The sequence below is a fragment of the Macaca mulatta genome, chromosome 7 (assembly GCF_049350105.2).
Source record: "Macaca mulatta isolate MMU2019108-1 chromosome 7, T2T-MMU8v2.0, whole genome shotgun sequence".
NCBI lineage: Eukaryota > Metazoa > Chordata > Mammalia > Primates > Cercopithecidae > Macaca > Macaca mulatta.
Genome location: NC_133412.1, coordinates 140915827 through 140933442, shown reverse-complemented (window position 1 = coordinate 140933442; position 17616 = coordinate 140915827). Strand labels below are relative to the sequence as shown.

Sequence of the window (17616 nt, the reverse complement as noted above, 5' to 3'; positions counted from 1 at the left end):
AAATTCATCAAAAGCTACCAAATAAATACCAGGAGCCAAGTCTCAGACAGTTCCCCATAGCTGTTTCCCTGAGAAACACTGCTCGTTCTCACAGGGAGCATGGCTGGAGGGCTGGCCAGGGGCTTTCCACTGGCCACAAGGGCTGTTCCCCTTTCTCGGTCTGTATAGGAGCTGGCTGGAGGAATACGTTTTCTATTGCTTGTGATAAAAGGACACAGGTCCGGCTGTGGCACTGGAGCAGGGGCTGGAGCAGGGCACTGAGACCATGAGGGGCAGAGTCTCTACAGACCTGCCCACCACCACACAGCTCCATGCAGATACCCCAGGAGCTGACAGCAGGCAGCTTAGGGCAGGCAGGGTATTCATGCATTGTGCGTGTGTCAGTAATCAATGGCTTCATATATGATTAGTCAGGTGTTTTTCTTCCCATCTATTTTCAGTGTTGGACAGAGCTCACTATACACAGATACCCTGGTAGGCAGGCAGAGGGGCAGCTCCACCCAGGCCCTGTGGCATAAGGGTTCTCCTAGACCAGATTTACAGTGTTTATCTGGCAGTTTTCAGCGAATGAGTCGTTCAGTGAATGGGTCTGTTTCTGAACACTAAGTCGACTACCTCTTAACAGAGCACCAGGTGTCCAGGGTAGCAAATACCAGCCCCCAATGCCCATTTCTCAAGAAAAAGCAGACTTATTAGAGAGAAAATGAACTCGTCTTAGGATTTTGATAAGAATATTTTCAGTGAGTGCCACCGCAGCAAGCTAAATGTATCATTTTAGATACTTGGCTGCAGTTTTTTGGGGTTGCTTCCTAAAGTTCTACCTGACGCCAAAGAGGAATTGATGCTTGCTTTTCGTTTGGTCTATTTATGTTTTCTACTGTGACCACAATCAATATGGCTTATCTACACCAAGCATAGTGAGAGCTTTTAAATGCTGCCTCCCTCCCCACTGTTAACGTTTCCTGCTCCTAAGCCCATCATCTCGTGTTCTGTTCTAGGACTTCCAGCTAGATGCTGCCATGACCTACTGCAGAGCTGCCCGCCAGTTGGTGGAGAAGGAGAAATACAGTGAGATCCGGCAACTGCTCAAGTGTGTCAGTGAGTCAGGCGTGGCAGCCAAAAGTGACGGGGACACCATCCTCCTCAACTGCCTGGAAGCGTTCAAGAGAATTCCACCCCAGGCACGCTCCCTCTCGTACCTCTTGGCTCCTCCATCAATTTCAGCGTCTTCACATCCCTGTCTTTATTGTTCTGTTTCCCATAATGTGCCTGAAACTCTACAAGATCCTTTTATCATTCTGAACCCCTCTGCAATAATGGCCTCACCCTAATTGACCCTTCCCTGTAAAGAAAATTTATGGAGATGATGTCTATACCCAGGGTGGCCCTCAATATCCCACTGTGTAAATTTGTTTGCACCTGGAAGTGTCTATGGAGTTGAGCTTCTTCGAAGCTACAATTGTAGAGGAGGTCAGGGTCGGCCAGCAGATGACCTTTGAAGCCTGTTACCTGCGGAATTGTCCTCCCATGGTGGCTTTTTGGAGTGAACACAACCACATCCATTTGTGAAGGCCGTGGACAGGCCTCTTGGGAACTGTCCTTCTCCCCAAATTCTGAAGCTTAGTGTTATGGTTAAATTTTCTTTCTTGTTCTTAAAGCAGGAGTTGCGTTTACAAAGAAGAGTCAGCCAGGTGTGGCAGCACATGTCTGTAATCCCAGCTGTTCTAGAGGCTGAGGCGGGAGGATCACTTGAGCCCAGGAGTTCTGTACTATAGTTTATTATGCCGATACATACTTAGTGTTAGAACTTAGTGCCTGCACTAAGTTCATGATCAATTTGGTGACCTCCCAGGAGCAGGGAACCACCAGGTTGCCTAAGGAGGGGTGAACTGGCCCAGACTGGAAATGAAGCAGATTAAAATTCCTGTGCTATCAATAGTGGGATCATGCCTGTGAAAAGCCACTGCACTCCAGCCTGGGCAACATAGTGAGACCCCATATCTTTGAGAAAAAAAAGTCAGGCAGGCATTTTCATTCTGAAGTCAGAATGGCTGGGTTGAGGCTGGGTTGGGCCCTGGCTCCCAGACTGTGGAACTCTTCTCCCTCTCACATTGCTGTTTCTGTTCTGTACAGGAGCTGGAGGGCCTGATCCAGGCAATACACAATGATGACAACAAGGTGAGCTGAATTGTCTCCAAACCTGGTGATGCTAATGAATAGTGTCTCAGGCTTGCCTTGTCACCTTTATCCCTTGCTCCCTACAATAGCTCCATACAACCCGTATCTCAGCTTCTTTATTATCAGAGGTGGAATCGAGGCTTGGTTAGGGGTGTAGGAAGGAGGGAATAGATGGGGAGTAGGTGAACATGGACTGCATGAGTCTTTGCCTTCCCAAGTCTTTATCCCCAAGACGAATGTGTCCTAGGCTGCTCTTGAATCTCCATTTTAAACTGATGTCTTCTCTCAGAGATCCCTAGGAAATCCTTCACCTCACCTCCATCTTTGGATGGACTGATGGAATGAGGTTCCCAGAGTAGGCAGGTATCTCTTTATCCTAGAGGGAAAAAGGTACAGTAAGAAAAAAACCCCACCCCACGCTTTGACCAACAATGTCCACCAGTGTCTCAGTTTCCAGAATGAACCTCTCCTCAGGGGCCAAAGAACTCGTCCCTGTTTGGGAAATTGGTGAACCTTTGCTTCCCGTTGCCTTTGGGAGGAGTGCCAGTAAGAATAAAAATCTTCCCAGATGCCCCCATTTGTGGCTGACCACTGGATTGATCCTTCTGCCATCTGCAGGAAGGGCTCCAAGCCAGGAGGGGCATGAGAAAGCCAAGCCAGTTTGAGCTGCCCTGGCCAGCGGCAGGAAAAATATCTGACAGCTGAGTCCCCTGTGATGAAAATTGACGTCAGGCAAAGAGCTTCTTACATGCTTCCCATGGCCGTATTGCTGATCCCGGGACTGAATTTACTGGGCATTTTTCAGTCTCCAGGGTTAAGGAGAACAACTTCTAAACATTTCTTCATTTATTTCTGTAACGTCATGATGCACTCCTTGGAAAGGATGAAATTCTGACATCCTGAAATGTAGAGAATTACTTTTCTAGAGTCAGATTGAGGACCCAACAGCCAGGACAGACGCCCAGATCCTCTGATTCCCAGACTGCAGTTCTTTCTCAAGCCTTCACGGAGCCTCCCACTCCGCAGGACAGCGACTCTTTCCTGGGAAAGACATGCACTAAAGTAGAGATAGTCCTTATTACTTTTTCAGGTGTTTTTCTCTCAGCAGCTGTCTAACGCAGTTAAATGACCTGAGGCCATGGGGGCTTGCCAGAAAAACAGCTTCATTCAACTCCATTCCTGACTCTCTGGCAAAATGTCCCTCTTCTCTTGGTAGGAATTTTGCCTGCCAACTTGTGAGATGTATTTAGCTTAGCGTACGTAGATGCTAAGGGGAGCTCAAGGCCTGGGGAGAGCTAACATCCTAGGGCAGCAAGTGGATACCCAAGCAGCACAGGACTGGATCACTTCAGTGACCTCAGAACATGCCAGACATCATCTAGCTGTAGGAGATTATCTGTAATTCAGCTTAGAGAGGAAAGAAAGACTTTAGTGACCAAAACAAATAACAGATGGAGCATTGATACAGGAAGCAAGGCGAGTCTCCTTCACTAACCAACGGGGATTATTGCGACAGAAAGGCAACTGCTGGCAGAAGCTCTGTGGCAGCTTGTGAAGGCCTCTCTGCTCACCAGCCTAGAACACTGTTTAACCAGGGGGTGCTGGGGAGACCAGGGCCAGGAAGGAAGGGACTCTTGTCTCCACCAAACTGGGGATTCATGAGATAGCAATTCTGGGAGATACATACACACATACGCACGTCCTGAAACAGCTGCCTTTGGTCCAAACAGGCAGAGTCAAATCAGATCTAAGTGGGGTTAGAACTTAATTTGACTTTTTCCAATTGCATGTGTGTGTCTTTCTCCTCAAATTTCCAGTAATTATAAAAAAAACTTTAGATTCAACAGGCTGAAAACAGAAAAATAGAGGAGGATCTATGTGTTCATTCTAGGATTCTGATGGTTTATTCATCCCTGTAATGCATATTCGCTGAACACCTACTACATGCCAGGCCCCGTGCTATGCACCAGGAATACTACAGGAGTAGAAAAAACAGACACTACTCTTGCCCCTTAAAGTCTGGTTAAGGAGACAGGCATCAATCAAATAATCACCCAAGTAACTACAAAATCACAACTCTGGGTGAGAGCAGTGCTGATCCTGTAGCCCAGAAGCTGCTGGAGAGCCTGGGAGAGTAAGGAGGAGAGTGTTAGAGGGAGTGGACAGAGACCAGACTGCCTGCTGGCCTGCCTTCTTTTTTAAATTCTTAGCTTATTTGTCATAACTTTTTATACTATAAAATAGCACAGTGTTATAGCGTATGTCCAGAATATTGAAAGAGTTGTTATAATACCACAAAATGCACGAATCCCGTTATGAATGTAGCAGGTGAGACGTGATGTCTGTCTGCCTGAGCTTTCTGCTGCAGCTCTGTGTACTTGATTTGTCAGTGATGGATGCCTTTCCGCTGTCTCTTTTATAACTGACTGCCAGGTTCGGGCCTACCTGATATGTTGCAAGCTGCGTTCTGCCTACTTGATTGCTGTGAAGCAAGAACACTCACGGGCCACAGCCCTCGTCCAGCAGGTGCAGCAGGCCGCCAAGAGCAGCGGGGACGCAGTAGTGCAAGACATCTGTGCCCAGTGGCTTCTGACAAGCCACCCCCGGGGTGCCCATGGCTCAGGCTCCAGGAAGTGACCTTGGGCAGCGGGGCCAGGAACACGTAACCTGAGAGCTGGGCAACAGCAGTGATGGCGATGCCCTCCACCTCTTTCCTCCTGTGGAGTGGAACTTCTCTGGCTCTGCCCTAGGTTGGAAAGAGCTGGATTGAACCCTACTTGCCTTCCCGGGCAAGTATAGGACTTTTCACGCAAGTGCCATGTTTCTCTAAAATTGTGGAATCTATGTGTGTTTGTCTGGAGATGGCCAGTTCTTTCTACCTCAGAGTGAGTGAGTGTGTGTTCACACACGCGTGCATGTTCCTGTGCACTGATGTTTACGCCCAAGCATTTCTGAACAAATGAAACTCTTCTCCATTGAAAAGAGGCACTTTACTTTAGACTTGCCACTCTGAAAACCTTCCCTGCGTTTTGGTTCTTGACCCGGGTTGTCCTGTTTGTACAGTCCCCTCCCTGTGGACGTGCTTTAGTAGCTCCTCTTACCTAGAGGACTTTTACAGAGAATTAGAGCAACACCAAAAGGATTGCCTCTTTTCCTTCCTTCCCATTCCAAAATTCAGAGATGGCTTTGGGGCAAGTGCTACCTGTGGAATAAACCTGTTTTCCAGGTGTCTCTTCTCCCAAGCACAAGAAGTCCTGGAGTCTTTGGAAGGTAGTCTGAATAGAAGGGTTTTCAGGTGCAGGCATCTGAAAGCTGTGGGTACATTTATAAATGATCAGATCTGTGAGGCTAACATGGGCAAGAGGGTCTCCATCACATTCATCCAGAGGGGAAAGAAAGGCCACCATCCAAACAGGGATACAGGGGAGGCAGGTGGGGGGAGCGGTGCGGAGCGGGTGCTCACAAGCACAGAGCTGCCTCTTGTCAATGTCCCTCCTGCAAAGTTGGTGGGTGAGAAAATGTGACTTTCTCTTTGAGGGTCTGGGGAGAGAAATGGTGGCCAGGATCGTAGGACTGAATGACTCGATTTTACCTATTTGAGCTGCAGTCCTGTTCGTGCTGCTTGAATTGGTTAGGAAGCTGCTTCCCTTTCCCTCCTGCTTCCATTCAGTCTCTTCAGGACCACGGGATGGATATGCAGACACGTGGGGTCATTGGGAAGGGAGTGCGCTTCTTTTCTCTGTCTTAGAAGAGGGAGTCAAGGGTTGGCTTGGAATTGGGCCTCTGGACAGAGTCAGAATGAGGACATAATGAATAGGTCACATCTGGTTGGTGGAAAACTAGGTGAAGTGCTTCTTTAATATGCACTGGCTTGTCTTCCCACCCAAGATGTGACAATGTTTGAGAAAAGGTGTGTCATACTCAGTGACTTCAATTTGCAAATGAGGGGCCTAAAGAAAGCTCTGCAGCTCTGAACCTCTCACTGGCCAGAGCTCAGCCTATTGGTCCCACCCATGATGCTAAGACAAACAGAAACTGGAAGCTGAAGTCAGTGTCTTTGGTGCTTAGAAACCCTGTGGATTTCCCTCTGAACCGAGATTTTTAGTAGTAAAATAAACAACTCATGGACATCTGTCAGATGAGAAGTTTTGGTCCTGTTAGAGAGGAAAAAGACCGTAAGGAAACTATTAGATCCATTTGGGCTAAAGTTTGGCTTTTCCTTCCTTGAGTCATAGAACGTATCCATCTCCCAGGAAATGTCCTTCTCTGGCATCTGCTTGCCCTTCTGAGTCTGCCTTTTTTGCACTGAACATAAGCACTTTATACTAATGGGTCACAAATCTTGCAGCCCTTAATTTGGGATAAGACCAGATTTTCCTGACATTTTCCTCTAACTCATTGAACTATCAAATTATAGGTAACCACTGACTAGACTGATAAGAGATGAGGCTAAAAGCCTTTGAATACCACGCTGTAGTCTCCAACAGAAAAACCACCAAAACAGATATCCATGTTGAGGGGTTGAATGTTTTACTACAAACAAGCCACAATAAAGTGTCTATCAACGTGTTTCTTGGCTTCGTAACTTCTTTGTGCTTTCTTGCGCCTACCCTTCCTGTCCTTTTTCCTTGTGGAGAGAAAAGGTGGGTGGGGAAGATCAGATAGCCTTCAATTCAGACTTACTCTAAATAATCCCCATAATGACTAATGACTCTGCTTTGGATTTATCTCATTTCCTGTGTGTTAAAAACTATTAGTGCACCCTCTACCACCAGAAAACTTTTTTTTTTTGCTTTAGTTGGGGGATGGGTAGAGATAGGTAATACATTTATAAGGTACAAAAGGTAAGTGAAAAGTCCCTTCCACCCTGTCCACCCAGCCCAGTCCCCTCCCAGAGGCCACCATTGTTATCAGTGTCTAGCATATAGTTCCAGAGCTACTTATGCATAAACAAATATTAATGACTAAAGTGTTCCACTGTGAAGATATACCACAATTATTTAACCACTTTCTAATGATGTACATTTCATGTTGTTGCCATCTTTTGCCACTACAGATTATGCTGCATTGAATTATCTTGTCCAGAATTGGTGGGTCAGAGCATAAGTGCATTTAACAAATATTGCCAGTTACCTTCCAAAGAGGTCGTAGCAATTAACTCTCCCACCAGCACTGTAGAGCGTACCTGCTTTCACATACCCTTGCCCCAACTGTTAACAAATCTTCTAGATCTTTGCTAGTCCAATGGGTGAAAGGTTTCTTCTTTAGTGAATTTTGTTGTTGTTGTTGTTGTTGTTGTTGTTGAGACAGGCTCTAGCTCTGTCACCCAGGCTGGAGTGCAGTGGCCTGGCTAATTTTTTTATTTTTTATAGAGACAGTATCTCACTGTGTTGCCCAGGCTGGTCTTGAACTTCTGGGCTTAAGCAATCCTTCAGCCTCATCCTCCCAAAGTGCTAGAATTACAGGGCCACTTCCCCTGGCCCTGTGCCCCAGCCTCTAAAACTCTTTAAAAGGCTGTTTGTCATTTTAAAAGCTCTATGTATCTTTTCAATATCGACCAAATTGTCAATCTTTGAAACCAGGTGTAGGGTCTTTGGGGAAAGCAGAACTCAAACTTAGCTTAAACTGTTTTCTTGCCACGCATTTCAGGCATATGTTTGCAGTATGATACTTGAGCCATGGACAGTGTCATCACTGTTCATTATCTCCTTTCCCCAGAAACATGACCTCATCCAATTTCTCATGTTAAAAAAAAAAAAAAAAGACTATACTTTCAGGGATCATTTCTATAGTTCGCTAGTAGAGAAGTTTCTCTGTGTAGAGTACTGACTAAAGAGCTTCTGCACAGCAAAAGACACTATCAGAGTGAACAGGCAACCTACAGAATGGGAGAACATTTTTTACATCTCTTCATCTGACAAAGGTCTAATATCCAGAATCTACAAGGAACTTAAATAAATTTACAAGAAAAAAACAATCCCATCAAAAAGTGGGCAAAGGATATGAACAGATACTTCTCAAAAGAAGACATTTATGCAGCCAACAAACATGAAAAAAGCTCATCATCACTGGTCATTAGAGAAATGCAAATCAAAACCACAACAAGATGCCATCTCATGCCAGTTAGAATGGCAATTATTAAAAAGTCAGGAAACAACAGATGCTGGCGAGGCTGTGGAGAAATGGGAATGGTTTTACACTGTTGGTGGGAGTGTAAATTAGTTCAACCATTGTGGAAGACAGTGTGGCTATTCCTTAAGGTCCTAGAACCAGAAATGCCATTTGATCCAGCAATCTCATTACTGGGTATATACCCAAAGGATTATGAATCATTCTACTGTAAAGAGACATGCACACATGTATTTACTGCAGCATTATTCATAATAGCAAAGACTTGGAACCAACCCAAATGCCCATCAGTGATAGACTGGATAAAGAAAATGTGGCACATACACACCATGGAATACTATGCACCCATAAAAAAGAATCATGTCCTTTTCAGAGACATGGATGAAGCTGGAAGCCAACATTCTCAGCAAGCTAACACAGGAACAGAATACCAAACATTGCATGTTCTCACTCATAAGTGGAAGTTGAACAATGAGAACATGTGGAGACAGGGAGGGGAACATCACACACCCGGGCCTGCCGTAGGGAGGTGGGAAAGGAAAGGGAGAGCATTAAGACAAATACCTAATGTGTGCAGGGCTTAAAACCTAGTTGATGGGTTGATAGGTGCAGCAAACCACCATGGCACATGTATACCTATGTAACAAACCTACACGTTCTGCACATGTATCTCAGAACTTAAAATACATAATAAATTTAAAAATTAAAAAAACAGCTCTGAAAACAAACAACAGTAATGATTTAAGTAGATCTGAAAACCACTTGGTAGTGGACATAGCACAAAGATATGTCACAACAGAGAAAATTGGAACACCCACTCTAAACCGAGGATAGATGACCGCTATGTTTAGAAACCTGAGACACTCCAAGGTTACCAGATATCTTTGGCTGGAGCTTAAGCAAAGTAGATCAAAGGCTATTAGATTATTTTAATACCCAAGCCACCAAATATTGATAGTCACAGTAACCCCAGAGGAAACAGCCTTTTCCTGGCCTTCCTCTCTTCTTCCACAGTGACAATGTTAACTGACCTATCCCTGAAATTTTCAGTTCTTCCACAACAAATTCATTCAATATCTGGTTACTGAATGGCTTCTTTGGTGGAATGCTTTCCTGCTCACTAATTCTGCATGTTGTTATTTCTGCCTGGAGCCCTTCCTTCAGCACCTCCTCTACCCTACCCTCCAGTCTACCATTGTCAAACCTCTTCCCTCAGTCCTGCATCGAGTGCCTTCTCCTGTACAGATTATTCGCTTCTCAACCTATGCTTTCTCTTCATCCCACTTAAAGACAAATTCCTCAAGGTTCTAGCCACTCCTTCTTGACACTCATATTCTCCCATACAATCCCATAGCTTCAGCAGTCGTGTTGACTGCCGCCCTTAACTCTTTCCCACACAAGATCTGCCTTTTGACTACCTCCTGGAACTCACCACAAGGCTGACCTGCACCTAAAATTAACAGCATGTCCAAAATGGAATGTATTCAATTCTACCCACAAACCTGAACTTCCTTCTTCAGTGAATACATAGTTTTGTTTTATTTTATTTTATTTTATTTTATTTTATTTTATTTTATTTTATTTTACTGAGACAGGGTCTGGCTCTGTCACTCAGGCTGGAGTGCCATGGTGTGATCACAGTTCACTGCAACCTCTGCCTCCTGGGCTCAAGCCATCCTCCCACCTCAGCCTGCTGAGTAGCTGAGGCTACAAGTGTGCACCACCAGGCCAGGCTAATTTTTGTATTTTTTTATAGAGACAGGGTTTATTCGTCATGTTGCTCAGGCTAGTCTCAAACTCCTGAGCTCAAGCAGTCTGCCCACCTTGGCCTCCCAAGGTGCTGGGATTACAGGTATGAGCCACCACATCCAGCTGTGAATATATAGTATTACAGAATGTTATTATTACTATTGTGTATGCTGCCTGGTTAGAAACCTCTGTGCCAGCCAGGTGCAATGTCTCATGCCTGTAACCCAACACTTTGGAAGGCTGAGGTGGAGGAATCACTTGAGCCCAGGAGTTCAAGACCAGCCTGGCCAACATAACGAGACCCTCACTACAAAAAATAAGAAAATTAGCCAGGCATAGTGGTGGGCACTTGTAGTTCCAGCTACTGGGGAGGCTGAGGTGGGAGGATCGCTTGAGCCCAGGAGTTAGAGGCTGCCATGATCCAAGATTGTGCCACTGCATTCCAGCCTGGGAAACAGAGTAAGACCCTGAAAAAAAAAAGAGAGAGAGAGAGAGAGAGAGAGAGAGAGACGGAAGAAAGAAAGGAAGGAAGGAAGGAAGAAAGAAAGAAAGAAACAAAAGAATGAAAGAAGAAAGAAAAGAAAGAAAGAGAGAGAGAAAGAAAGAAAGAAAAAAGGAAAGAAGAAAGGAAGGAAGGAAAGAAAGAAAAAGAAAGAAAGAAAGAAAGAAAAAGAAAAAAAGAAAGAAAGAGAAAGAAAGAAAGACAAGGAAGGAAGGGAGGGAGGGAGGGAGGAAAGAAGGGAGGAAGGAAGGAACTCTGTGTTGACTGTGTCTTCCCCCACCTCCTCATTTGAAAACATTTAAGTACCTGCCATGCATCAAGTTGTGTCCAAGCTATATCCAAAGTCAAATCCTATCATCCTACCTTTCCAGCCAGAAGAACCTGACCCTTCTACTTCATCACTGTAGTTCAGGTCCTTATCACCTCCTCCCCTGACTGTTGCAGAAGCCTCTTCGTCTCAAACATTCATCCTAGAGTTGCACCTTCTACCAACTCCATATGAACAAATAATAATTCTAGAAGAATCAAAGGACTTCTCTATAATATTGAGGTATGGAGAGGCTAAGTAGATACAGAGCCTAGGATCCTTGAAAGACTTGATGTTTTTTATTGTGCTAAAATATACATAACATAAAATTTACCATTTTAACCACTTTTAAGTGTACACTTCAGTGGCATTGAGTACATTTACATTGTTGTGCAACCATCACCACCATCCACCTCCAGAACTTTTTCATCCTCCAACTGAAACTCTGCACCCATTGAACACTAATTCCCCATTTACCCCTCCTCACAGCCCCTTGTAACCTCTACTATACTTTTTGTCAGTGAATTTGACTACTCTAGGTGCTCAGGCAAGTGGAATCATACAGTATTTGTCCTTTTGTGTGTGGTTTATTTCACTTAGCATAATGGAAACCCCAGTTGATGTTGGTGACCAGTGATTCACGGTAGCTCCAATCTGTGAGACTGAGTGATTTTCTCCAGCCGTACTCTTGGTATATAGAAATCAGAGAGATGGACCACTCCATGGGTGCTTGGCCTTCACTAGACAGGAGTGATAATGGGGCAAGTGAATCAGCCAGGAAGAAAGTTGGAGGAGTAGGAGGTTGTGGCTAGAGTGGGATGTTAAAAGTTATCTGGAGAGCAGAGAGTTCACGTGATGGCAAGACGTGCAGGTGTAGTCTTTGTCATGGGAATTGAGGACTGAAGAAGAGTAGAAGTCGGTGATTAGGAGTCAGTAATTAGGAGAAGGTCAGAGAACTGAATCTGAGTGAATATTCATCACGTTTTCAAATAGTAGTGCTTTGGGCAACCCATGTATATCACAGTTATCACACCATTCACTTGGTCTTCCTTCAGTACCATGTTGTTATTTGAGGTGAGTTATTTACCGTTTAATCATACTTTCTCAGATACTTTATAAGGCAAAATTCTCATATGTTCAATAAATACTTGATCTTTTATGCCAGATTGACATTAAACCTCTATGGTAGATGCTAGTTAGGGTCTGGCATCTACCATATTTCTATCTGGCACATCAAAGGGCCCTCTTCTCTGGGAATTCCTAGGGTTGGGCCCCCACTGGACATGTCAGGACTACATGAATATGAACTACATAAATAGTATTGCCCTTAGACCCAGGCAAGAAGGGCTCCTTCCCTTGACCAGCCACTTTGAAAGCCTTATGTTTCGCCAGAATGCACAAGAAAATAATAAGTGTATTTACAAACACATGAGGCTCTGGAACTCTGTGCTGACATAACCTGATACCCTAAACATTTACTCTCACGATTCACACTGTTTAGGGGCCAGGGAAACCCTTAACTGCACCCAAAGGCTTTGAATGTGTGCAGATTGTGCTTCTGCTTCTGAGCATAGGGAGGCTCGGAATAAAGGAAGCAGCTGGGGAAGAGAAAAGACAAATTCATTAACTTGCCAAATTCTTCCCCAGCATGAGTATAATAAATACTTGCATTAAAATGGGTGTCATTTCAGTAGTCGAAGGGTCTAGATTTTTGTCCTTCTTCATATTCCAATGTGTATTTGCAACACTTGTCTATGGACTCTTTAAAAATTAGCAATATTAATTCATATTACTTTTTTTTTTTTTTTTTTTTTTTTTTGAGATGGAGTCTTACTCTGTCACCCAGGCTGGAATGCAGTGGTGCCATCTTGGCTCACTGCAACTTCCGTCCCCCCGGGTTCGAATGAATATCCTGCCTCAGCCTCCTGAGTAGCTGGGATTACAGGTGCCTGCCACCGTGCCCGGCTAATTTTTGTATTTTTAGTAGACATGAGGTTTCACCATCTTGGCCAGGCTGGACTCGAACTCCTGATCTCATGATCCACCCGCCTTGGCCTCCCAAAGTGCTGGGATTACAGACATGAGCCACTGCGCCTGGCCCACATAACTTTTGAATTGGTAGGCATATAGGTATAAAGGAAACATGCATGAAGTATGATATCCATTGTTTACATTAGTAACTAAATGGACAATGAACTTCAGAATTGTAAATTGTTCTATTTTACAAAAATCATAGAATTAACTAAATTTTCAAAAAATAAAAATATTCAGCATTATTTAAATAATTTGAATTTAAAATGTTGATACTCAATACTGTAATTTGTCTTTTAATTTTAATAGATAATTTAAATATTTTAAAAGAAAAATAACCGAAAACATTTTTAAAATAATTTTTATTTTTGCATTTCTTTGATTTCCATTTTTATGAGAATATATTAAATTGTGTATACTTTCAATACAGTTATATTCATTTAATCCTTTAAGTAACTGCTGTCTTTGGAACATAAATTATTAGATGACTATAACAGCATAGTGATTTTATTAAGATGAAAACAGGAAAAACAATTTTTATGGGCTTTTATTACTGTACATCCCTGACCCAGAAATGGAATAGCTGGATATAGCTGGATGCTCTGTTTTGCATCATCTGGCAGCTGGCTACAGGGGATCCAATAGAGAACACTGAGGCCCTGGGGGATAATGGAACCATTGATTTTTTTCTTGGCCATGGGGAACAGAACCACCCTCCCACCCTTATCCCTGCATTGGAATGTGACATGAGCGAGAAATAAACTTTTATTATATTGTACCACTAAAGTTAACATTGTTTGTTACAGCAGTTAATCTCCGATCAGAGCAAGCTGTACCTCATCTCCTGTGATTTTCTTAGCTGATCATTTTGGCTAATATAGATTATATATCCATATGTAGATAAAATAGATTGTACATATAGATTAAAACTTGGGTGAACACCTGTGAGGGTGTGCCAGGACTATTAGGATTCTCTGTGCTAGGATATTAGGTCAGTTACCTCCATGGATATCTGTCACATGCAGAAATCAACGGAAGATGACAGATCTTGGGGTGGAGCAAAATGTAACGAAAAAGTTGTCAAACATTCACTTGGCAGATGAGGAAATTGAAGGTGATAAAAGTAGGTCAGGAAGATATCTGCCTTGGACTAGCAGTGATGGTAAGAAAAAAAAAGTAAAAAAAAAAATTAAAAAATAGGTTAAAAATCATAGAATGTCAACAACTTTATAGGGTTCAACATAATATGATAGTATCAGTAGGACACAGACTTAATAAGGTCAATTTATTATGTTGTGTAATAAGAAGTCCCAAGGGAACACAGCTCCAGTCTTGGTTAATTCAGTGACTCACTACCACGTCATCAGCAACCCAGATTCTCTCTCTCTTTCCTTTCACCACCCTCAGCATGTGAGCTAGTTTTGGGGCCAGCCAGCTTCACTCATGGACTCAAGATGATGGTTTTAATCATCTTGTGAATGATTTAGCCATGACACATTTAGCCATGACAACATCTAACAGGAGACAGAAAATTTCTTCCTGTGCCTCATGTTTTAATCAATGAGGAAGCCTTTCCTAGAAGCTACCGAAGAGGCTCCTTCCACATCCCACCGGCCATGGTTGAGCCACATGACTTTTCCATCACCATCACTTGCAAGGGAATGTGATCCGCACGGTTGCTTTGGGCCAGTGGCTCACAGTCCCGACAGCCCATCAGAATCACCTGGGTCGCTTTCAAAAACATTTTCCCAAGGTGAGAACAATGAAATATGGATCTCTGTGGTGAGGCCTGGGCTTTGGCATCTTAAATATTTAAAAATACACAGCCAGAGTTGAGAACAACTGCGATCGGTTAATCATTCACAGAAAGCAGAGGTAGACACTGGAACAAAGCCAGAGTAGGGAATGACTATTGGGTGACAACTAACAGTGTCTGCTGAAGTTATTAATGTTTAATTTTCAAGTAAGTTATAAGAATATTCTGCTTTTAAAAAATAGAAAAATCATTTCCCATTAATCCTTCCCCAGGATAACCTCTCTTACACATTCATTATATATTGTTTTAGATCTTTTTCCGTGCTTTTACATACCTATATATGTACTCATAGAAAATATATATTATATGTGTGTAATTTCAAAATATAAGTCTTACTACACAGAACACATCATTCTGAAATTCAGTGTGATTTAGCCAAGTATATACGTGTATAATTATTTTTTAAATATAATGATTTTTGGAATAATTACTCCAAAATAATTATTTCATTGTATAATCATACAGAGATTAGTATATAATTGTTTATAAGTATAAGTATATTTTTATAAGTATATATTTATATTAGTATATATAAGTATATTAGTATGTAATCATTAATCATGTCAGATTGTATAATCATACCAGAGATTAGTTTTCCCCAACTGATAGACTTTTAGGCTATTTCCATTTTTTTGCTAATATGAGCAATGCCTCCTCTTTACATACATAGGCTAATGTTACTGCAGATATTAAGAAGCTGAATTGCTGATAGAAATGGCTTCACCATTTCTTCCACTCATAACAGCAGTGTATAAGAATATCTATTTTTCTATATTTTTGCCAATATTTGCTAAACTTTCAAATTTTTGACAGTCTCATGGTTTAAAATGGTACAATGGCATCTTGTTTTAATTTGTAGTTCTCTGATCACTAGTCAGGTTAAATATCTTGACTTAGGTATATTGGCCATTTGCATTTCTTCTGAAAATGTCCTATTTATAACTTTTGCAAAGTTCTCTGTTGGGTTCTGTGTCTTGTTCTTACTGAGAAGTAGAAGTTCTTTAGATGATAACTGACTGAGAGTGGTGGCTCACACCTGTAATCCCAGCACTTTGGGAGGCCAAGGTGGGAGGATCACTTGAGTCCAGGAGTTCGAGATCAGCCTGGGCAATAAAGCGAGACCCCGAGTCTACAGAAAAATGAATAAAAACATGGGTACTACTCTTTTGTGTGATACATATTATCTATATAAATATAAGATCAGTCTTATATACATATACATCTGCAGCAAATGCTGTGGTACACCACCCGGATTCCCTCCTATGGTTTGGTTCTGTGTCCCTACCCAAATCTCATCTGAAATTGTAATCCCCATGTGTTGAGGGAGGGACCTGGTGGGAAGTGATTGAATCATGGGGGTGGTTTCCCCCATTCTCTTCCCGTGATAGTGAGGGAGTTCTCATGAGACCTGATGATTTTAAAAGTGGCAGTTTCCCCTGCACTCTCTCTCTCTCCTGCCACCTTATGAAGATGTGCCTTGCTTCCCTTTCACCTTCCACCATGATTGTAAGTCTCCTGAGGCCTCCCCGGCCATGTGGAAGTATGAGTCAATTAAACCTCTTTTCTTTATAAACTATGCAGTCTCAGGTAGGATCTTTATAGCAGTGTGAGAACGGACTAATATATTCCCTTTAGAAATGAAGCACACAGCTAGGCCTAGTGGCTCATGCTTGTAATCCCAGCACTTTGAGAGGCCAAGACAGGAAGATTGCTTGAGCCCAGGAATTCAAGGCCAGCATGGGCAACAGAAAGAGACTGTATCTCTACCAAAAAAAAAAAAAAAAAAAAGAAAAGAAAAGAAGAAGAAATGAAGCACTCATTCTCCCAGATGCTGGAAATGTACACAGCTGCCAACTCTCAGCTGAGTTTTTATCTAGAACTTGCCCTCACCCAGGTCATGCCCCCTCCCTGAAAGCTGCCTACACCCAATTACTGGTCACTGCAGGTGTTTAAAGACCAACCTCCTTTCCTCAATTCAAGACAGCTGAGCTCCAGAGCTCCCTGTGGAACAGGATCGCCTAATCCTTTAGTGTGACTGCGTCGCAGTTCAACTTCACCCTCTGCCCTGTCCCACTTCTCTCACTCCCCTATAGATGCCAATCCCAAGAGTCCACCTAATAAATTTGCTGTGTGCAAATGTCTGTATCTCAAAGTCCATTTTCCCTAGAATATCTACCCTAAAACCATTTCAAATATGTTCACCAATATCACTTGACTTTGAACTTTATTTGTGGTATGCTTTTTAGATGTATTCCTCTTTTCCCATATGCTTTTTGCTTTTCATGTCTTAAGAATGCTATCCCTCTTCCAAGGACATAAAGGTATTCTCCTATAATTTTTTCCAATACTTTCACAACTTCTTTTGCCTTTTAATCCACATACTACTCATTTGTATGAATGGCGTGACGCAAAGAATCTAACTTAATGTTTCATTTGGATAGTTATTTGTCCAGCACCACTTATGACATTGTCTGTTTTTCTGACTGATTTGAAATGCCTCTTCTACAATATGAGAATATGATAGTGATATCAAAATAACACATACGAGAATATCATAGCTGTAGAAGAGGCAATACCCAATACCCAATACCCAATACCCAATACCCAATACCAAACTACAGTTGAATGCTTCACAGTGAGCATTTGACCCAAGCCAAACCTGGAATTTTTTAAATTCTAAAAATAAGAAATGGCTGCAGGAACTCTTCAACGATAGAGGGAGAGGAGTCTGGTGTTGCTTGGCGCTTGAGTTCTAGTTATTTCTGAGATACATCTCTGCCCATTCCCACTTTCCAGTTTCAACCCTTCCTTGAGTTTAAGAGCAAAATATTCCATAGTTTGAGACTTAAGTTTGCTCAAAGTGAGTGTCCATCTCAGAACTAAAAGAGACCAAATACACAAGGT

The 17616-nt window shown here is 42.7% G+C and overlaps 1 protein-coding gene across 8 annotated transcripts in view; it reads left to right on the top strand.

Moving 5' to 3' along the window:
• Positions 1 to 6747, top strand: part of ZFYVE26 (zinc finger FYVE-type containing 26) — a 67917-nt gene extending 61170 nt beyond the window's left edge. For all 8 annotated transcript variants that reach the window (XM_077941191.1, XM_077941190.1, XM_077941189.1 and 5 more), the window contains 3 exons: positions 999 to 1181; positions 2134 to 2178; positions 4612 to 6747. In XM_077941191.1, coding sequence (XP_077797317.1) covers positions 999 to 1181; positions 2134 to 2178; positions 4612 to 4815 — 432 coding nt within the window. In that variant the 3' untranslated portion in view covers positions 4816 to 6747. The remainder of the gene's footprint in view (positions 1 to 998; positions 1182 to 2133; positions 2179 to 4611) is intronic.
• The last annotated feature ends 10869 nt before the right edge of the window (positions 6748 to 17616 follow it).